General features: G+C 49.3%; 1 protein-coding gene across 1 annotated transcript in view; it reads right to left on the minus strand.

The window, feature by feature from the left end:
• Positions 1-1,613: 1,613 nt before the first annotated feature.
• Positions 1,614-21,925, minus strand: part of LOC111153770 (POU class 2 homeobox 3) — a 75,873-nt gene continuing 55,561 nt past the window's right edge. Inside the window, exons 4-13 of the mRNA XM_022513002.1 lie at positions 20,085-20,222; positions 18,828-18,930; positions 16,461-16,543; positions 14,010-14,192; positions 13,451-13,592; positions 11,685-11,821; positions 9,848-10,009; positions 4,613-4,679; positions 3,377-3,509; positions 1,614-2,413 (exon numbers count right to left, since the gene is read on the minus strand). Coding sequence (XP_022368710.1) covers positions 2,374-2,413; positions 3,377-3,509; positions 4,613-4,679; positions 9,848-10,009; positions 11,685-11,821; positions 13,451-13,592; positions 14,010-14,192; positions 16,461-16,543; positions 18,828-18,930; positions 20,085-20,222 — 1,188 coding nt within the window. The 3' untranslated portion in view covers positions 1,614-2,373. The remainder of the gene's footprint in view (positions 2,414-3,376; positions 3,510-4,612; positions 4,680-9,847; positions 10,010-11,684; positions 11,822-13,450; positions 13,593-14,009; positions 14,193-16,460; positions 16,544-18,827; positions 18,931-20,084; positions 20,223-21,925) is intronic.

Here is a 21,925-nt window from a genome sequence, read left to right on the forward strand (position 1 = left end):
AAAATTTTTTTAAAGATGAAATGAATGAAAATCGGCATGTGGTTCGTACCCATCCAGCGATGAAAAAGAAAGAAAGAAAGAAAGAAAAAGAAAGAAAGAAAGAAAGGAAGAACGAACAAACCAGCATTATGGACAACGTAACTACCCATGGGCTCCTGGGTCACAGAGCTGTCCCTTTATAGATTTAAATGAGTCCCAAAGGCTCCTATTGTTGTCTCTTTGCCGCATACCTAGTCCCTTCCAACTGGATCTTTTCTCGAGACAGCAACCACTACAAGTAGGCTTTCTTCTTCAGCTTCGTGACATGAAATATTAGTCTGAATATAAGGCCCAAACACCGGAAACAGGTAAGTCTTAATTATTTACACAGAGATTTTGCACTTAGATATTGTTCACAACAAATGTTTCATCCCAATTTCAGTGTTTCCCCATGAGCCATGACATTTTTGAAGGGCCTCCCTTTCCCACAGGTCAGTGTTTCCTTCAGGAATGGTAGCTATTTAAATTTTTATTAACCTAAGAAAAACCACGGGGAGAGCTTCCTTGTCCCTCAGCCGCTCAGCAAAAGTCACAGTGCATTCAAAAGCCAAATATATTTGATTATTGGATTATGCTTTCCTTTACATACCTGTTGCTTCCCATTGTGAATATTTAATAATTGACCTTCAGGATATCTGCAATATGAGCTTTTCAGCCTCTGCCTCCAGCTCTAAAGTCTGAATGACTTGGCCTTAAACATTTAACATCCTCCCACTTAAAAAATCTTCTCCCTTTCAACCAGTTTCCTGCTACTCTGCCCTTAAGATAATTCTGTCAAAAAGAGTAAGAACTCTGAACTCTTCGAAGCCCTGTATTAATGTATGTATGTCATCTTTAGCATATCAGTCCGGGGAGTAACAGACTTAATATACCAACCTGAAACATTTTCCCCCTTCCCATTTTTTTTAAGTAATCTCTGCACCCAGTGTGGGGCTCGAACTGGCAACCCTGAGATCAAGAGTTGTATGCTCTATTGACTGAGCCAGCCAGGTGTTCCCCCCATCCCGTTTCACTATATGCACTCCTATCCCTCCCCTCCACAAAAGACACAGAACAATGATCTAAACCTTTTCTTATCAATAGTGGAATCATTTATATCATAACTATACAAATTTATTTAGGAACAGAGAGATTCCTTAGAATCTCAACATTTTCTTGGATATACAGTCTTTTTTCTTTTCTTTTCTTTTTTTTTCCTAAAAAAAAAGTTACCATTGCTGGAATGGCTTCATGTTGCTTCTCTACACACTGGCCCACAAAGAAGGAGACTAGAGATAATGTTCCCGAGAAGTCAACAAACATTCCCAGCTCATGTGGGAACTCTTCTTGTGGAAGCTAGCACAGTATTTCACACTTTGGCATTTTTTTTCCTTTCTTTCTCTTTTTTTAAAAAGGAGATAAAATATTACAGAGATATCTTCAAAATTCACACCTGAGTTAAACATTTTGCTGGAAAATTCCACATGAAGGAGGGAAGGTAGCTGCAAACACAGGAAGGGGCTATATACAGGGAATCTGCCAACATAATCGTTACATGTTTGCTTTTGTGTTCCTCCTGCTGCAGCCGGGGGAAGGGAGAGAGGACCAGATAAGGACAAGGAAGGAGAGAAGGAATAACACTCCTGAACTCTGGAGCAGGTGTAGCACACAGAAGAGCACCTGTGGGCAGAGAAATGCGCCCAGGGGACTGAGGGTGGCTCGGCCTTCTGTTAAAAGGAGGGAACCTGGAGAAGGCCATCATGAGTGGATTCAGTTCTAGAAAAGGGGTCGGGGCTACAAAAAACCTGGAATGAAATGAAGATTCAGTCGGAAAGGTTTGCTCAACAGAAAGCATCCAGGATTTGGTGGAGACATCAGATTCCAATCTTTTCACAGAATTTAGAGATCGGTTCAGCGATTATGGTCAAGTTCGGAGTCAAGCCATAATCTCTTCCTCTGGTTGTTTGGCACACCAGTCAAACCGCTGTCCCCAGAAGCCCATGGATGAGTTGGAAAATAATGACAAGGTGTCCTTGCTCGGAAAGACGACTGCCACAGGGAAGCCATGGGAAGTATTTAGAGCTAGAGGGTTGGAGCACGGGGAAAGAAGGTGAAAACGGGGAACACCTCGGGGAGAGGGGGAATGTGTTTCAAGAGCACTGGGAGCCAGCGCATGGTTTAGTCACAGTTTGGATCTCAGGAGGCCCTCACACCTGAAGAACCAAGAGCTTGGGATGGCAGTGGGGATTCTCTTCCACTCTTCTGACAGTAATCTGTCCATTCAGAGAGGGCATGATTCCCTTCCTTCCGGGGGGGGCATACAAGGCCAGGTGGATTCCGAGAAACTTTTTGGTCTCAGTGGAGGTAGGTGGGATGATTCCATCGGTACCAAGATCTGGAAGGAAGGAAAAGCAAGTCAACCGTAAAGCTGCTAATGGTTTGAGGGAAGAGGCAAATGGGCAGTGAACTCCTAACAGGGGTATGGGGTTTCTTTCTGGGGGTCATGAAAACATTCTGGAATTGGATTTTGATGATGGTTATGTAAAATTGTGAAGACACTAAAATCCAGGCGTGGCACGTTTTAGATGGTAATTTTTATGGTGTGTGAATTCTATCTCAAAACATTTTTAAAAAACATACATTATATAGGTTTTTCCTTCTTTTTTGGTGGGAGTGGTTGAGGAGTCCCAATATTTTGCGCTGTGTACCTGTGGGCCGGTAAGAGCTGGCTGCCTTTGCTGAATGGCCTGGTTTTGGTCAAGTGGATTAATCTCTTCCCACAAGGTAACCGTCTAACTTTCAAATCTCTGCTTTGTTCTGAGTCAGGGAAGACTCCCTCAAGGCACCTGCTCTGAGAATAGCTTTTAGAGCAAACTCTTGGGCCCCCGAGGCCGCTGCCCTCACTGCCTCACAGGCAGGAGCTCGAGATGGGGAGCAGCAAAACTTCCTCTCTCCTTCTGTCAGCCACACGGGCAACTCCGGCTCACAGGCTCACGTCAGAACACCCCGAGAACAGGGTTCCTGGCAGGAAGTGGAGCACTCCCAAGCCCACTGAAGGACCTGGTCCTTTCTAATAGGAGTGTTCGGAAATTTCCACCCTCCCAGTGAGGATGGAAATTTTGGCTTTGTTGACATCAGCTCCTTGCCAGGACTGCTCACTGGCCGAAGCTTCTCTTTAAAGCCCACTCCCTAGGGATATGGTCCAGCCTGGTTCTCCATACAGCCCCCCACCTCCACCCGTCTCCCCACTCCCCTTTCCAGTCCTGTGACTAAGCTTTCTTTTCAGAGGTATGGACCCAACATCTCACATGTCCCTTGACCCTGCTAGAATGTCACGGTACTCTCTCCTCCACCTTACCCCGAAGAGTTAAAACTGGAGGAGCTCACTGCCGCTTTGGAGTTATTTTGAGATGCAGTGGGGCTGTTGGCGTGGAGTCCCGAGCCAGGAGACGAAGGCCTGCTGTTGTTCCCAGGGGAACAGGATGACGTTACTGAGGATGAACAGAGGCAAAAACAAGGGGAAAATAATGCTGCTGGGTCCTGGGACCTCCTGACATGGCCCTCAGACATGTCTCCCCAGAGAACTCCCACTCCTCCCTGTGTCCCACCCATCTGCCCACTCCGGGGACATTAGCTTCAACACCCGGCCCCAGAGGGCTCTCATCATAAATGCTCTTCCCAGCACAGGCCCTGGAGAACGGTGTGGCTGGTTCTGCAGGTCCAAGACTTGCCAAATACAGAAGGACAGATGCCAAAATCATCCTACTCCAGGACACACCCTGGGCTGGGCATACGTAGCCCCAGACCAAGAGATGGGAGGGGCCAAGAACAAGGGCTCTCGGAAAGGAGGGGAGGAGGGAGAGAGAGAACACTGAACAGAGGAGGGAAAGAGAATCTGAGAGCATGGCCTCTCTGGTGTGCCCATTTCCACAAAAAAGATGCACAGTCTTCTAGAAAGAGCACAGCCAGGAAAGAGGAGACCCAAGTCTTGGTTCCTGGCCATTCACTAACCCTGGCCCGTGGCGCCTTGTTTCACTTCCCCAAAATGCATTTTTGTCTTCTGGAAATGGCAGATTTGGATTCTCATTTTTGGATTTCCCAAACAGTGTTCTGTGAGTAAGGTGACGGATAGCTTACTATCCAAGCAAGCCAAGAGACTTTGAGGAGTGGGAAGCTGGGCTCTCGATCATTAGGTCAGGACAAGAGGCAGACACTTGGGACTGTCCTGGGCACATCCAGACAGATGGTCACCTTCCTCGTTCTTTGAAAGGCTCTACGTACTTTTTGAAAAGTAGAGTTCTACAGGAAACTGGCTCGGAAGACCTTGCCTTCCATACAGCTCCTTCAGGGCTGTGAAGTGCACTCTGGTGCGGAGAAGTGTGGCAAATGAGACAGAAAGCAGACGCTTTCAACTTAGCTTCTTCAGCATTTCCCAAACTTACTCGATGGTGGAACCCTTCTTTCCTAGCACAGATTTTCATAGCCTTCGAAAGACGTTTAAGGAATGCTGACCTAAGCAGTTATCGTTCACCTTGACTGTCCTCCTGTTGAAAGGGCTTCTGGAGCTATTCAGAAACCCCACGGCAAAGCTCACCTGTTCCAGGCATGGTGCTGTGGACAGGAGGGACAGAGAGGGGACCCAGAGATCCAGAGGGAGAGACCTGAAAGGCAACAGAAGTTTGTAAATGTCTGTGTCTGCTCCCTTCTCTGAACTTGAGTGCTTCTCCCAGGGTGCTGGGCCCCCAGAGTGCAGACAGCAGGGCTCAGCTTTCTTGATGACTGCTTTGCTCCAAACCTACGCTCCATCCCGCTTCCACAAGAAGGCTTCTGGACCACGTGCAGCATCAGCTCCAGCTCCGGCCTGCTCTGGCAGGGACCTGCTGCTGACACCAGGCCCTGTCCTCCCTGCTGTGGCCCCTGGCAAGGCTCTTCAGCATGGCCGGGCGAGGCTGCGGTGCTGAGTGCTGGGTGACAAGAGGCGCCACCTCTGGACTCCTGCTGGGGCAGACACTATCGGTTGGCTAGATGTTCGCCGGTCCCCAGTCCTTTTTTTTTTTTTTTTTTTTAAATAAAAGATCCCTTTGCTCAGGGCAGCAGAGCCCAGCTCTGACAACCCTGTTCCAGGCTTCTTAGTCTGATACAGGAAAGGACCCTCCACTCCCCAGAAAAAAACTGGAAGGGGAGGCTGAACTTTGGATGCTGAAACTGTTCATTTGGCCCGGAGACCTCACAGCATCAACAACTCTGAGATTGGGAAGGGACTTAAGAAGATTCAGTTTAAACCCTTTAGATTACTACCTTAGCACAACCTAGAACAAGATGTAATAGAAAGAATGGACTTGGGGGCCCAACAGATCGAGGGGTGAGACCCTGATTTCATAATGTTCCATGGGACTTTGGGCAAGTGACCGAACCCCACTGAGATCTGTTTTTTTCATCCACGAAACAGAGGTAATACCTCCCTTATATTTCCTTTTAATTAAGATTTAATAAGATAACGTCCATAAAGCTTCCAATTCAACGCCTGGCAAAGAGTGCCAGGTTTGTTAAATGCTCGTTCCCTTCCTCCCTGAAGGAAGCCGTCCACTGTCTCTGGACACTGTCCTCTTCTTCATCTGAGCTGGAGTCGGCGTACCTCGCCTCCCCTTCATTCTTCTCACGCTGATAGGAGAAGGTCCGATCGATGTTTTCAAGGGACGCTGGAAGGACGTTCTGCTTGGGGGAGCTGGGATTCCTCCCCTCCCTGGTTTGGATCATCCCTTCCCAACAGGATGAAGCATGTACTCATTTCCCAACTAATCAGCTATAGTTCTTCTGTCTTCACTTACCTGCCCATTTACAGTACCTCCTCAGTAGGCAGGGGGCCCACGAAGGGTGGGGACAGGTGTGAGGCCCCGTGGTAAGAGATGTTATCAACCATCTCTCTCCCTCTCCTCCTCCTCCTCCCCTCCCTACTGGCACACCCGTGACATTTGTTGTTGTTTTAAAATAAATAATGCATTTAGTCACTGTGACCAGCTTCTTCTGTTTCCTTCTGGAGGTAGGCTACATATATGTAAGCAGATATATATATCTTGGTAAAAATGGCTCCCCCTTTTTAATTGTTTATATAAATGGTAGCATTCTGCCCACAGTGGTTGGTACCATTTCACTCTTTTTTTTTTTTTTTTTTTTGGCTTAACTGTATATCCTGGAGATCATTTCATATCAGAGCAGAAGAAACTATGTCCTAGTCCCAAGGAGGCTGTCCCCAGGAGACCTGAGGAGAAGCAGAGTCAGAACACTTTGTCTCTCTGCTTCCTTCATAACATCACGAGCATGAACGGTCATTACTTATTTAACATCTTTCTCCGGAACTAAGCTGCTGGCTTCCCAGGGGCAGCATGATGCCTGTGGCTTTCTACTACCATGTCTGCTACAGTGCCTGGAACTTTGCAGGTGCTCAATCAAGGTGCTCAATCAATACGTGTTGCCTGAACGACGAGAAGGAATCAGGCCCCCGCCCAGCTCCTCTATGCTTCCCACTGCTTTTCTCCATGTGGGTGTCCTGGGTTGGGGTTGAACCAAAATGAGAACCTACCTCCCCTAGCCCCGTGTTTAAAGATTTCAATGCTCCTCCACCATGGTTCCATTTCCTTAATGCGCCTGACATAATCTCACCCCCACCCCGCCCAGCACTCCAGCCTCCTCATTCCCCCTCCCTGGGTTCCAGCCCATTCCAGCCTGCTACTCTTCCGCTTTCCACCCTGCCCAGCCTCAGGGCCTTCGCAGACACTCTTTCCTCTGCCTGGAATGTTCTTCCCTGCACTCTCTCCTCCCTGTGCACCCCCAACACCATGACTGTCTACTTATGCTTCTGCCATTAGAGCATCATTCCTTGGAAAAGCCCCTGACACCCTGGCCTACGTTAGATCCTCTAAATCCTGCATCTCCTCTGGAGATTTCATCCCAGAGAGCCTTTGTTCAATGTCTGCTTTCCCTGCCAAACTGCCAGCAGAGAGATCTCAGGCATCCTGTGTACCACCGTGTGCTGGTGCCAAACATTTGGTTGGTATGCAATAAATATTTAAGAAAGGAACCGTGAATGAATATCATGTTGCCTCCAACTTCAAATTTTCAGTGGTTCCCTAGAGCTTGCAGGGTAATTTAGTATCTGTGGCCCATTGTGAGCCAGCCCTCATCAACCCCTCTCAGTCCCTAAGCCTTCGCTTCAGCCAGATGGAAGTGCTTGTGATTCTCCGAATGCAGCATGTTGTTTTGTAATTCCGTGCCTTCTCACAGATGGTTCCTCCAGCCTGGGGTGCTGTTCTCACTAACTTCTAATTTGTTCTGCAAACAGATTAGGGGGTGAGCCCTCCCAGACCTCATTCTGATTAGAATGGTTTTGATCCGTGTTCTTCTGAGCTCCCAGAGCCCTCCTAGAGGGGTTCACTGCCTCTTCACATCTTCACCGCCATGTCTTGCCTCTTCTGGAGACTCCTTCTTAGTGTCTTCCCTTGATCCTCCTCCTATACCTGTCCCTCAGATGCTGGTGATCCCTAAGGTTAAGATCTAGACTTTTCTCTTGGCTCCTTTGTGCAAACTCCATAACTGAGCTCCTCCTCCCCCAAGATTTCAGCCACCACCTTATGCTTATGACTCCCCGATCCATGTCTCCATCTTGACCTTCTCTCCTGACCTTCAGACCCATAATTCCAGGTACCCAAGGACATTCCCACTTGGGTGTCCCACAGGCTTCACTGTACCTTATAAGGATATAAAGAACAGGAATCATCACTTCCTCCTACTCCCAAATCAGCTCGTCCCCTTGTGTTTGCTTGTCACATCAATGGCATAACTCCTGCCCCATCAGCCCAACCTGAATGCCAAGAGTCAGCTGAGAGTACTCCCTTTCCTTCATCATTCTCCCTGCCCCTCACCCAATCTCCCATTCATTACCCAAGACCTAATAAGTCTACCTTCTAATTATCTCTTGAGTCTCTCCCAGCCTCTCATTCTTACCTGCTAGCTTTGTTTCAGCCCTCAATACATCTCTCCTGGATAATCGCAGACATATCCTTGCTGGTTTCCCTACAACCAGTCTTGTGTCTCTCAAACCACCTTTTACGCTGCAGGCACATCTGATGGTGCCAATGGTCTGCTCAAAATCCTTCAGACTCCTCTAAGGCTTCACAGTCCTTAGCATTGCTCATAGTCGCCTCAGTCTGGCCTTGCTTGTCTGTCCAGCCTCATCTTTCAACATCCCTCACAGGACAGGTGGTTACCTACAGTTCCAGGGACGTGTCATATATTCATTCTCTCTGCTCCATCCTACAGTTCCCATACTTTCTCGCATGAGAACTCCACCCCACCCTTATTTGCCTCTTCACTCCTTGTCCTTTTAGACTCAGCTCAGGTATTAATTATCTCCTTGGGGAAGCCTTCTCTAACCACCACCTTGCAAGGCTTTGTTCCCTGCAACTCCTAAGTTCTCCTCGAGAAATTATCATGTGGTTTATCATTTGTTTATTTGTCTGTCTCCTCTGCTAGGTGGCGAGATCCTCCGGGACAGGGGACAGATTTGTGTACCCTCAGCACTCTACATGAAGATCAATATATGGTAGATGGTCAAGGAATGTTTGGTGAAAGAATGAACAATGGTGTCATTTGTATGAGACACCCCAGACAAGGCTGAATTTCTCCCATCTTTGAGTGCTGGAAGATTTGAGGACAATGCCATTGTCCTCAATTCCCTTAACCTTACAACCCTATCATCCCCAAGGATGAAGAAGAACCTTCCCACCTCTACCCTCCAGGCACCACCTCTCCCTGGATGGAGAAGATATTTCCTACTTCCAGGTCTCCCTAAATTGCAGATTATTCCCAGCCCTAACCTCTCCCCGACCTCCAGAATCATTGATACTACTGTCTACTAGGCATTTCATTTCTCTTGGATGCTTAGATGAGTGTCCAGCTTAAGCTGACCAGTTCCAAATTTTTAGTCTTTTCCCTTATACTTGTACTTCTGACATTCTTTATCACCTTAAAAAAAAAAAAAATGGCAACACCTCGACCAGTTGCTCAGGCCAAAACCCTTGAAGCCACTTTGGGCTCATCTCCTGTGCTCCGTATCTGAGCTGTCAGCACATCTTGCTGGCTCCATGGCTAAAGTGTATTCGGAATCCAACCACTTCTCATCTCCACTGTGGCTACCGTCTTAGCCTAAGCTACCTCTGTGCACAGCCTGGTTATTGTGTTTCCTCACCTGTGTCCTGCTTCTAGATTATTCTCCACATGGCAGCCCACCTCAGCCAGCTCAGACTTCTCCACTCCCAGCTCTCCAGTGGCTTACTTCATCCAAACTCAAAGCCAAGGTCCTTTCAGTGACCCCCATGAGCTTTGGGTGGTCTGCTCTGTGTTACTCCTCTGACTTTCCCTCCCATTCTCTCCTCCTTCCTCACCCTGCCCCAGCCACACTGGCTTCCTTCTCTTCCTCAAACATGTCAGGTCTTTTTACTTGCTCGTCCCTCTGCCTGGAACACCCTTTGTTCTAGATAGTTTTTTCCTTTCAACACTTTGGGCTCCACTCAAATGTCACCTGACCAGGGAGGTCCTCTCTGACCTCTGTGTTAAAAAGGCATCTCTCCACAGTTACTTTCAATCCCCTTACCCTTCTTTATTCTCCTTTATATGCTGTAGATTTTATAGGCAGCATCTTTCTGCTTATTTATTTATTTATGGCATGCCACTTGCATCTTCTGACTGCCATCTTCCCCAGGATGGTGTCCTCCAGGCACCATTCCTGTCCCTCCCCCTCGTGCCTGGTGGCAGCTTGGTTCCCGGCACTCACCAGGCGGGAGTTGTAGATGGGTGATTTGATGGGTGTGGTCACAGGGCAGTTGATCCTCTTTTCCTTCTGACGTCGGTTGCAGAACCAGACTCTGACCACCTCCTTCTCCATGGACAGCTGCTCTGCAATCATGGAGATCTCCTCTGAGCTGGGTTTTGGGTTCTACAGACACCAAAGGGATAGAATGTGGTCAGGAGGAAAAGGGAAGAGGGTCAAGAATCGGGGATGGGGGCTGGATGTTCCAAGGAAACAAGATAGAACAAGAGATGGACCGAATAGCATCAGACCTAGGATGGAATACTGGCTTTATCAGTTACTGTGTATCCTTAGAAAACTGTCTTAACCTCTCTGAGCTTCAGTCTTACACCTATGAAGTGAGAATAATATCTACTGGAGAGGATCGCTGTGAGGATAAAACGAGAAAGGGTGTGTCAACTGTCCAGCGTGGGGCCTGCCACAGAGCAGAGGAGCCATCAACGTTCTCCCCTTCTATCACTTCTCCCTTCAGAAGTTTTGAAAAGAGGAGTCTGCTGCTGAGTTGTGCAGGGCAGGCAGAATCCCGAAACCCATGTTCCCCTCATGCCCTGATATCCCTTTCTTGTGTTACAACTTCCTGTCCTACCTCAAAATAGGAAAAAATAAAGACAAAGCATGTGGATCCATCGAGACTGTGGGAATAATATATATATAAAATATCTATTATATTATACATTAAATATCATCTATTAATATAATGTGTATATCATATATCATATATCAATATAATAATGTTTATATTATATATATTAAACACTCTCTTATTCCAACCTCTCCTTCCACCCAATCTTTGATCTCAGCCCCTTTCTCTCTTTCCTCTAGCCCCCTCCCTTGCTCAAGAAACCTAATCAGCAGGAAAAGCCTGCTCTTGTCATCCTGCCAGCAGGAAGCGGCCATCGAATCCTTGAGCCAGATGTCCTGGCAGATCTGCTGGAGTGCAGCAGTCTTGGAGGCCCCAGGCACACAACGTTAAATGAGGCCAATGGCACATCCTCTAGGGCCCTGTGTGGTGTGAACTGAGGCTCTGGAAGCTGGTACCTGAGGGATCTCAACTAGAAGCTGTTTCGACGCACCTGTTTCCCCCTCTTCCCTTCCCCAGCTCCCACGGGGCACGCAGCTGGTGTTATCAGCTGCCACATACTGGCTCAGGAATATGCTTCTGCTACACGTTCAATCAAACGTACGTATAACATGATCACAAGCATTTACACACACGTGGAGGAGACAAAGAGAAGGAAAGACATGTAGATGCCATTTAATGGCAGGTTTTTTTCTTTCTACTTCCCTGGATTTTCCTAATTGTTCACAATGAGCATTTACTACATATATAATTTTAAAAATATATAAATCAATGCATAGAAAGTAAAGAATTCCAGATGGTAACTATACTTATCATGATGAGCACTTTGTAAGGTATAAAACTGTGGAATCCCTATCGTACACCTGAAACATAATATAGTACATCAACTATACGTCAACTATACTTAAAGGAAAAAGAAAAAATTTATATACAGTGGTCTGGCTTTGCCACAGCTGGATCCAGAGATCCACCCTCTTCTGCGACCCTAGATGTCATCCCTTAAGGCTCCCAGTGAGAGGGACATTAGGTCCCCAAAAAATGTCAAGGCAAGAGGGGTCTGTGGGGAAAGAAGTTGCTGGCATACATAGGGGGCAGCAGAGGGTGTGTGTACTTGCTTTCCGACCCTTTCCCAGGGCAGGTGTGTGCCCAGGGGCCTGAGTGTGTCCACTCATCCAACCGTGTACATCAGCCCACCCGCTTCCGCCCGGAGGAGCCGCTCACATCTTGAAATCTCTTCTCCAGAGTCAGGCGGATGTTGGTCTCGATGCTGGTCCGTTTCTTCCTCTTCCTACCGAACACCTCACTGAGGCTGGGGAAAGAACTGGGGGTGTTCATCGAGGGCTCTGATGGAGAGGTTTCTGTCAGGAGGCGGAAAGGCAAAGGAAGCTCAGAGAAGGGAACACATTGGCTGGGCCAGGCTCTGTGTTCACGGCCTTGAGGTCCCACCCCGCTTTCTGGTGAGCTGCGTGTGCTGCGCAGTAGCTCTTTCAGGACCCACCCCTCCCCCAGCAGGGGAACCGGGACAGGCCAAGCGTACTGCTTCTGCTCATAGCTCTGAGCGAAGGTCCTCCACGACTCCCACGCCAGCGCCTCCCGTGTTTGCGGTCATGGTTCAGGGACACTTGGCCATCAGTGGCATGGGTAGGTGTGAGTGCGTGCAGGCAGAGATCCTACAAGGAACACCCATGAGTCTGTCTTTTTCCCAGGGATGCCTGGATGTGAATACTGAGTAAAATGGGAAATGGTGTTTGCAGCTAAAAGCAGTGGCACTTGGTGGCAGAATGTGGCGTCGAAGTCACTTTCTTTTCAGTGTTTAAGTGTTGGAGCCGAGGGAGGACCAATGGGCCGGGATACCCCTCACGAAGGACACAGGCATCAGGGAGGGGGTCACACTAGAAATGAATGATAAGGTCCCTTCCCAGTGATCCTCAGCGCCTCTGGTCACCTATCTCACTTTGGTGCCCCGAGGAGAGCTGCCTAAGGGACAACCTGTCTGGGGCAGCTTCCTTGCCCCTCCCCCATTCCACATGGAGGGACTTCTGAGGGGGTAACCCCTTTGGCTGCTTATTCACCCTGCCTTTCCTCTCCACAGTAACCACTCATCCACACGTATCTACTGACCAGAGCCCGGCCTGGCACAGGCTCTCTCTACCTTCTCTCTCGACCTACACCACTGGTTCTCAACCGAGGCGATTTTGTACCCCCCAAACCCCCCAGCAGGTATTTGGCAGTATTGGGAGACATTTGTGCACGTCTTAGTGGGAGGCAGGTGCTGCTGGCATCTGGGGGTAAAGACCAAAGATAACTGCTAAATACCATGGAGTCCAGAGGACAGCTTCCTACAACAAAGAATGCTCTGGCCCACGAAATCCATAGTGCCATGCGGAAGCCCTGTTCCACACTGCCCTACCACACCAAACTCATCTGTCCAGTGTTCCACGTACTTTGCCCTTGACCCCAGGAACGCCTCCCAGGCCACCCTGCGGACTGAATCCAGCCAACCTCACTCCTGCTGGAAGCTTTCCCTACTTGTCTAGCTCACCGTAACTCCCTGCTTTCTGAAGTCCTACTCAAGACGACCCAGACAAAGGGCTTGTGTTGTGACTATGGCCTCCCCTTCTCCTCCATGAGAGCCTGGAGGACCCACGTTTCTATATTCCTAACCAAGACATGGTCCAGAGAGCAAGGTGGGTAACTGTTTACTCTGGAGAGCTGCCCTAAAGTCTAGACTGGGTGGGTCTCTCGTGGAGAAAGGAATGGGGCCAAGTTTTCATGACCTAACGCCATGTCCTCCAAAGGACATGTCAGCTGACATTTCCATCTCTACTTGCCTGTCTACCATGTCTTATTTCTCAAATGGTTCCAGACTCAGGAGGAGAAAGAGTCTTACACAGTGACTGCCTCAAGCCCTGACACAGACAGGTCCCTGGCCCCCTCCCAGCAGAACCATCTAGGGTACCAGCCGCCCTTGTGTCCCTGCCACCTACCTGCATCATGCAACCACTTCTCCAGCAGCGGCTTGAGCTTGCACATGTTCTTAAAGCTCAGATTGAGGGCTTCAAATCGCGAGATGGTGGTCTGACTGAAGTCATTGCCGTACAGCTTTCCCATCGCCAACCCTACATCTCCCTGCACATGGGGATCGAGAGGGAGGAGCTGGAAACACAGGCTTCTTCTCTTCTTTGTCCCACCATCCTAGCACCAACCACGCACGCAGAGAACCTTCAAGCACCTGCCCATCACCTCTTGGCTCCTTTCCAGGTGTTTTCCCTCTCAGAGGGAGAATTTGGTTCATTTCCTGCCCCAGACTCCGAGTGGGTCACGGCCATGCGCCTAACACCTTGCCTGGCTCTCATTCCTCCCCTGTCCCCCACAGTGTCCTCAGTTTCCTTACCCTTGACAACTGTGCCCTATTCCCTGGAACTCAGGGACACGACGGGCTTACCCCAAATACACCGAACCTCAGGTTGTTCCTGAAACGTACACCCGGGAAGCCCCGTCTCCCCTCACTCAACCCAGTTCCTTCTGGCTCCCTGCAAACCAGACCTGAGTGAAGCCCAGCTTAATGCGCCTCTGCTTGAAGGTCTTGGCAAACTTCTCCAGCTCTTCCAGATCACTGGGCTCGTCAGCCCCTCCAGAGTTGGGTAGATGCTTGGGCACTGGGAGATGTGGGGATGCTTCCAGATGAGGTTCTAAAGAAGATCCTGGCAACCCTGGGCGCCCAATTGCCTAAGAGGGAACACATACGGAACAGATCCACAAATAGTCAACCGATCAAATGGCGTTTTCTGGTATAGTGTACTAACAGACCCACTTAGAGGATAACAGACCCCTGGGTACACTTGATACCTATTTTGTCAGTGGTGTGGAAGGGGAACCCAGGATTTCTATGAAGGGACAGCAAATAGCTAGAATAGCTGGGTAGAAACAGTAGGAGTGCAAGACAGGGAGGTGGCCTTTCTGGGTTTTAGGCTATGACTCATTGTTTGACTCTGAGCAGGTAACTTCCTTCTTTCAGTTTTCCACCATAAAAGGAGCTAGCAGGTTTGTTTACAAAGATTCCAAAAACAAATCTCAGAATGGGACAGGGGGAGAAAGGTTGTTTGCCTTGCCTGTTCTTTTCCAAAAAGGGAAGTAACAGGCATTCAATAGTTGTTGATTGAAGATAACAGAGGACATCTGAGACTTGTTAAATTAATAGAATTTCCATAGAATTTTAAACTCCTGTGACTGCCATTATACTTTCTAACCCATCCTTTTCCTTAATGAGAGTGTTTTTTTGTAGTTGTTTGTTTTTAAATCAGAGGTATTCCAGTGCCATCTGAATATACCTGGATCTCATTTATGGTTGTCAGGAGAGTCTTCCTTCCGTTTATTTTCATAGAGAAATGGACCCTAAAACCTAGAGTCCATGTTGTGCCCTTTTGGGACCAGGAGTGACATCCACCACTTCACAAGGAGCAGATCACACACCAAGGGGGCCAGGCATCCTGTCCAGTCCCCGGGCCACTGACCACATGGACAACTTGGTCCACGTCAGCCCTCTTCTCTCCCCTTCCCAGCTGACTCTTTTCCTAGACAGGGGTTAACTTTCCCCCTTCTCTCCTCCAGGACATGCAGATTTACCACTCAGATGGGCATCCTTAAAAGGAGACAGGGAAAAGGACCGGAGAGAACTGAAGGACTCCTTTCCCTGGTGAAGGATCTTTTAGAAGAGGATGATTCCGAAGCCTCATGGATTTGATCCTGTTTTGCAGGGAAAAGCGTCAGCCCTCCTGAGACTTCCTTTTCCTTGATTCATTTGTTATTTGATCCGACAAGTACTGAGTTCTTTGCTAGAGCTTATTCTCCCTCCCTTTCACATCCAATCAGATGCCATGTTGCATTCCTTCAAATGCCCCAAACATCTCCCCATTCGCCCCCTCCTCTCTACTCTCACTGCCACGACCCTAAGCAAGTCCCTTGTTACTGCTGACGATCTTAATAACCTTCTGAACAGCTTCTTTGCTTCTTAATATTTTAAGATGTGAGAGTGGATCGTAGGCCCACGTAAGATCTCTTCTAGACCTAAGTCTATGATGAGATTCTGAGTCCTCGGGGAGTGGAAGAGTTCAGGACTCCGGCATCCCCATTCCTACCGGCCACTAGATGGCAACCTCTCCCCTTCCAGATGCCTTCCCTGGCCTCTCTAGCCCTCTAGAGCCAGGGCCCTGAGTGATCCATGGGGGATCTTTGCATGGAGAAGGGACCCTGGGGCTCTGCAGTGTGTTTCCCGCAAATCTGCACGTCTGTCCCTCGAGCTGTGCCGGTTATTAACTGCACGGGGACACCCAGATGAGGGGAGGAGAGGCAGGTCCCATCCGGCTCCCGCTGCTCTTAGCAAGTCACACACCTGGCACGAGGCTTCCTCGGCCAGAGGAACCAGCTGGCAACCAGGCGCTGGGTGGAAACAGGGCAGCCCAGCAAGCTGCCCCTCTCTCAGATGGCAGAACTCCCGACCCGCACACATGCACACTGCAGGAGGCAGTCTAGAGCAGTGGGTCTCAAGAGGGACCCAGAGGTGAGAGACTGTGTCCTTGTGGTCTTGGGACATCAGGCCTGTGGGACTCCAGTCTTCTACCTGGGGCTTGAGAGCACCCGTGGCAGGGCTGGCGGTCCCTGTGGCCGCCCTGGAAAGTTGGCGGACCCCTGGTCCTAATGGATTGAGTGAAGCCAGGGCCCGATTGGGGCCAGAGTGGAGGGCCTGCACTATGGAGGAGGAGAGCCCAGAAGCGGACATCTCTGGGCTTTAATTCTGGCTTCCCAGGTGGTAGAGGGTCAGTCACTTCTCATGGCCGTGGCTTGCATTCCCCGAGTGTGAACAGGGATAATCCCTTGCTAGTCCCTGTTCCCAGAGGGGTAAGTGCCCCCCATCCAGGGGGTGGGGGAAAACCACTGAGCTGCTCTGTCAAGAGCTGAGGCATCCCTGGAGGAAACAGGAAGAATGTGGTTGTTTACCTGGGACGCCAGGCCAGGCCCAGTCTGCGGGAGGAGGAGAGAGCTTTGTTGCTGTGGAAAGGGGAGAAGATTTGGCTGCAGACCTGGGTGAAAGGGGAGGGACAAAGGAACAAACAAATAAAATCCAGGCCATCTGAAAGATGCGCTCCACAGCTCTGGAACCAAGATAACTGTCCCCACCCCCTGTGACCTCATCAGGTCCCTCAACCCACCCCAAGCCCCGTGAACAGGGCCCCCACAGCTACGGCCCTGGCATTGCCACACACAGGTGGAGGTGAATGAGACACGGGGTAAATATGTAAACAGGATCCCCAAACCAGTCCTTCTGCCTGCCCGCGAGCCTGGATTGGTGCAGCATGGGTTGAGGAGGCTCAGGGCAACCTACTCTGGGATCTGATAACCAGGGCTGAAGAAATCCGACAGGGAAGGAAAGGCAGCTGGAGCGGAGGAGCTGGTGAGTTCCATTGTGCCTGCAGAAGGAGGCTGCGAAGGCCCGAGCAAGTCTGCAAGGATGCCATACCAAGTGGATGTGGCCAGAAGGCTGCACTGGCCAGGGGCTCTTGGCAGAATGAGGACATTTTATACTTGGGAGGAAAGGCAGAGAGAGAAGGGAAGACCAGGGGCCAAGCCTCTGGAAGCTCTGTCTGGTGGTATGGCCTCTCCCTGCTCCTTGTGCTGCCTGAGGACCGCTCTCTCCTTCCCTCTCCGAGAAAATGGTCCATGAAGGGCTCTGCCTGGTTGCTGGTCATGACAGTGGCCTCCCTCTAGGAAGGACCACAGCTGGGAGCTCTTGCTCTCATGGCGGAAATGGAGCCATCAAGTGACCAAAGCAGACAATGAGGCAGGTCACCCCAATCACTGAGCACAAACCCGAACCTTAGGTCTCTGTCGTCGCTAAGCTGCTCTGGGCCACTGATGTACAGAGCTGCTGATGCCGACCTTTATGCTCCCCAGTCTGTAAAAGTCAGGGCTTAATATTTCCTTATTAAAATAAACAAAAAGCTCTTATAAGGAGCTCTGAACTGGGAGTAAAATGCTTGAATACTAATAGTAATCTAACATGTATATTGCATTTTGAAATGCATAAAGCCTTTTCATATGCATTATTTCAAATAACCCCCAATAACCTTGTGAGGTAGAATTTTACTCTTATTCTATTTTTTACTATTATTCCATTTTGTTTCATTTTACTCTATTTTTATTCAGAGAGGTTAGGTTAACTTTCCCAAAGACACACAGCTAGTAAGTGATTTTTAAAATTAAAAAAAAATGTTAACCAATGAGTTTTCTGACTCCAAATTTTGGGGGGTTTTGTTTGTTTATTTGTTCTTCCCCTTGCATCATACACTGCCCTCATTGGTTATATGTCTACGTCTGGGCCATTTTGATATCACTGTCTTTTAAAGACGAATGGAATTAACTGTTACCTTCTCTTTCCTATTCTAGGAGCATGATAGACATTGCTTGGCTAAAATAGATATGTAAAGGTTCAAGTACGTTCTTATTCGTCATTATAAAAATGTTCTGAGATGCCGTGGAGCCTAGGGATAGGGACTGTAATTTGGGCAAGTGCTAGGGACGGAAGACAGAGTTGGATTCTGGATTTCCAAAACCTCTACCTGGAATTCGTACACTCGTGGAAAACTCCTACTTCCTCCATCCCTCAGGCTTTGGTTGGTAGAAATGAGAGAGGGAGAGGCAGCACAAGGCAATGGCCAAGAACACAGGTTTCAGACAAATTATTATGGAACTTTATTATGTCACCAGAGACATAGTATGGCTATCTACTGCACGAGGTGATTTTGAAAAATTTCAGGAAAATCACTCATCAGAGCTCCTGGCATATTATGCTCAAGAAATACTAGCTGTTATTAGGAATATTCTAATCTGTTTGCTCTTGGTCAAGGAGACCTTCTCTGGTAGTAATTTCCCTGCCAAAGAACACCTGAAAATCCCCTCTATAGCCTCTGGGTGGCGCTGCAGCTCTACCCAGACAGTCACAGCCAGCTTTTCAGAGATGAAGGATTTCCAAGGAACCGGGACAGGCGGGCTCCGCAGCTCCCCAGGAACTACTCCTTCCGGTACCGCCTCCCCTGCCCGTGCCCCCAGCTCCTGGCTACCTTGTACCCCAGTCCGTACTGACCAGGAAATTGAGGGAGATGAGAGGGAGAAGCAGAGAAGGTTCCTCTGCCTGGAGGGGCAATGGTGGGATCCCTTCCCCGGGCACTGAAGTAGACGAGCTGATCTTAAAGTCAGAGGGGTAAGCCACTCACCCCATGCCCCACACTTGGGCTCCCTCAGCCAGCAAGCAGGGACGGCATGTTGTTGGACTTGGCCGGTGTGGGAGGCGCCAGCCAGGGTTCTTACCTTGCTGCCCAGATTGGGTCTGAGATAGCAGGAACTGGGATACAGACTGTAGGTGGCCAGGAACGAGCACGAGCTGCTGGAGCGGATGGAGGGAGGTCATGTCCTGCATGCGGGGGGGCGGGGGGGGGGGGGGGAGACACACACAAATATCACGGAATTTACATGCCAGAGATGCTGGCTCCCTCTGCCTGTTGCCCATCTGTCCCATGGGGTCTCCAGACTCAGAGACTTTGTTGGCAGTGACCTTGCCTTATGCCTCTGTGTAGCTCAAGTGCCTGGCACGTAGTAGCTATTCCATTAATGCTGGCATTGTTACAGCTCCTGTGCCCGGCTAAGCAATGCCTTGCAGCCCATCATAGTTAAACTTTGCTTTATTATTTAATTTCTGTGTCTGTCAGTCTCCCCTCCCCACTAGACTGTAAATGTCAGAAACACAGGCTGAGGATTACCCATCTCTCAGAGCTTCGCCCTAGAAATGACAGGTAATCCCAGTCGTCCAATTTTGTATGTTTTAATCTCATGTCACTTGACTATGCTGAAAGTCCTATCTTGGCCATTTCCTGGGCCTGAACCTCTCCTGGAGGAAGGAGCAAGTTATCAGGTTCTTAGTACAACCAATTTGACTAGACAGAAAGTCCATGATCCCCGAGTTCCTCCCACCAGCTCCCACAGTGGAGATACCAATCCCAATGCCTGGGGCATCCAGACCCCCCAGGGCTCGGTGGAACGGATGCTCATTTTAATCTTAAATCTTTCTAGAAAAGGGGTGGTATTTCTTCCCCAGATAATCCAGAGCAAGAGGGGGGCTGGCCACGGGGACATCCGCCCTCTCAGACATTTGTCGTTACTGTTTTAGGGTGCCTCCTTCTTCCCCCAACAGCACTCTGTTCTGGTTTGGCTTTGTTGCAAAAGCTTGAGGGAGGAGAGTGGGCTCACTGGAGACAGAACCACTCTATGTCTGTAGCAGCGGCTGTCATCACAGGGCTCCCCCGAAGTGGCCAGCAGACACCAGCCCCATCGCTGCTAGGTCCATTGTTTTGGCAGGATCAGCTTTCTTTTGTCCCAGGGAGGTAGAGGTAGCCAGGCTTCCCCTTTAAGAGTGCTATCCTGTCTTCTCATCCCCACCCCAGGCCTTCATCCCTTCTTCACATTTCCTGTAGGGCGGTTTTGCAGACCAATCTAGATTCACTGAGAGCCAGGTCTAGAGGTGAGACATGTTGCAAAAGGCTTCAGTTAAACTCACTGGCCCGCTGAGACTATCTGGGCTCCCTGACATGGGCTGGCATTTACCCCGGACATTTGGTTTCCAGGCATCATCGTGGCTCCTTGACTGAGGTGGCATGGCCGATGCGAGAGGGTCTGCTGCAGGGAGTCGCCGAGGTCCTCAGTTTTAATCTGTAAGTGGAGGCAGGAGGAGAGCATCAGTTCTGGGCCTCCGCCCCCCGACCCCCAGCAGGCAGAAAAGGAGGCTTGGAGAAGGTCAAGGTGATGAGTGATGAGCCCAGAGAGTGCAAAGCTAGCTGGGTGCCTACGGGGTTGCAGCTTGATAGTCCCGCCTGCCTGTGTCCTTCAGCGGCTAAGAGAGAGGGGAGTGGCACTCTGGAGGAGCAATCTGTAAGCAGGTGGGGAGGGGTTCACAGATCGATCCGCCCCTAGTACCGTTCGGCGGGGTTTTGCCGGTGCAGAGGGCAGCTTACCCTCTCCCTCCATGAGATGAGAAAAAATAAGTATATTGCAATGACTATAAACATTTCTGTTGAGTTCTGAGTTGATGTTCTTTTTTTCCCCCCTTGGCGGAGATGTTAGAATTTCCTTTGTGAAATGACGCTGATCCTAAATGGGATTTGATTTGATTTTTATTTTTTCTTATTTTTCTTTCATCATCTCTAGACCCAATGTGGGGCTCAAACTCACAACCCTGAGATCAGGAGTCATATGTGTCTCTGACTGAGCTAGCCGGGCACCCCCTAAACAGTATTTTAAAAATTCCCCACCTCACGGAGTGCGCGGGGGCTCAGTCAGTTGAGCGTCTGACTCTTGGTTTCCCTTCACGTCATGATCTCATGGGTGGTGGGATCAAGTGTCCGTGTCACGCTCCACACTCAGTGTGGAAACTGCTTGAGATTGTCTCTCTCCCTCTCCTCTGCTCCTCCCCCTGCTTGTACTCTCTCTCTCTCTTTCAAATAAATAAATCTTTAAAAACAAAAATAAAAATAAATAAAAATGTCCCACTTTATTAAAAAAAATGGCAACCCTTTATCAATCTTCCCCATACTGTATTTTGTTTTTCTGGTCCACAAAATCCCAAAGTCTGGGAGCCAGTTTCCCCTCTATCCCCTCTCCCTTGTTTTCCACAGTTACCCATCTTCTGTGTGCTCAGCTGCTTCTGCCTCCCGCCCTCCTCACCCATGTGGCTTTGGTGACAGTCTTTGCCTGTCTCCCTACAGGTGGGGACATGTCTCCCTCACAGTCACTCACTACGGCAGTTGCAGCCCAAAGGGCCTGCAATGGCTTCTAAACCCTCTCTAGCCTCCCTCCACCACCAAGCACCCACTTGTGGGTTTCCCAGGTGTCCAAGGGCAGGGCAGGACACACCATTTGTGCCCACCCCTCCTCCCACCCAGAGAACAACTACCCTCTGGCAGCTTTTTGGAAAGTCCACTGGGGAGGGGGGAGCCAAGTGACTGAATTTATATAATATGACAAAGACCATAGGATCTAGACCATATCTTTTAAAATACACTGGGGAGACCCTCTGATGGAAATTCTTGGCCACAGATGTCCTGCTTAAACTACTTTCTTGGTCTACACTGGGAATGTCACTGACATCCTAGAATCTCTCCTGTCTTAGTTTAACCCAAGTTAAAGGTTCAGGTGAAGCTACATTTGTGCTTCATCACTGCAGAGAAATGGTCTTTGGATCACAAAAGGAAGATTTCCCTTTGGCTGGAGAGCTAGGAAGATCCTACTGAGTGACGTCAGAGACCAAGAAAAGAGCTAGTGTCCTAAATGCGGTGCGTTGCACACAGTGGGAACTTATTCGAGTTAATCGAATAAAAGACACAAAGAGAACCCATCTCTCTATAGTCTCCAGCAGG

Source organism: Enhydra lutris, unplaced genomic scaffold (assembly GCF_002288905.1).
Source record: "Enhydra lutris kenyoni isolate GAN:26980312 unplaced genomic scaffold, ASM228890v2 scaffoldscaffold34, whole genome shotgun sequence".
Classification (NCBI taxonomy): domain Eukaryota; kingdom Metazoa; phylum Chordata; class Mammalia; order Carnivora; family Mustelidae; genus Enhydra; species Enhydra lutris.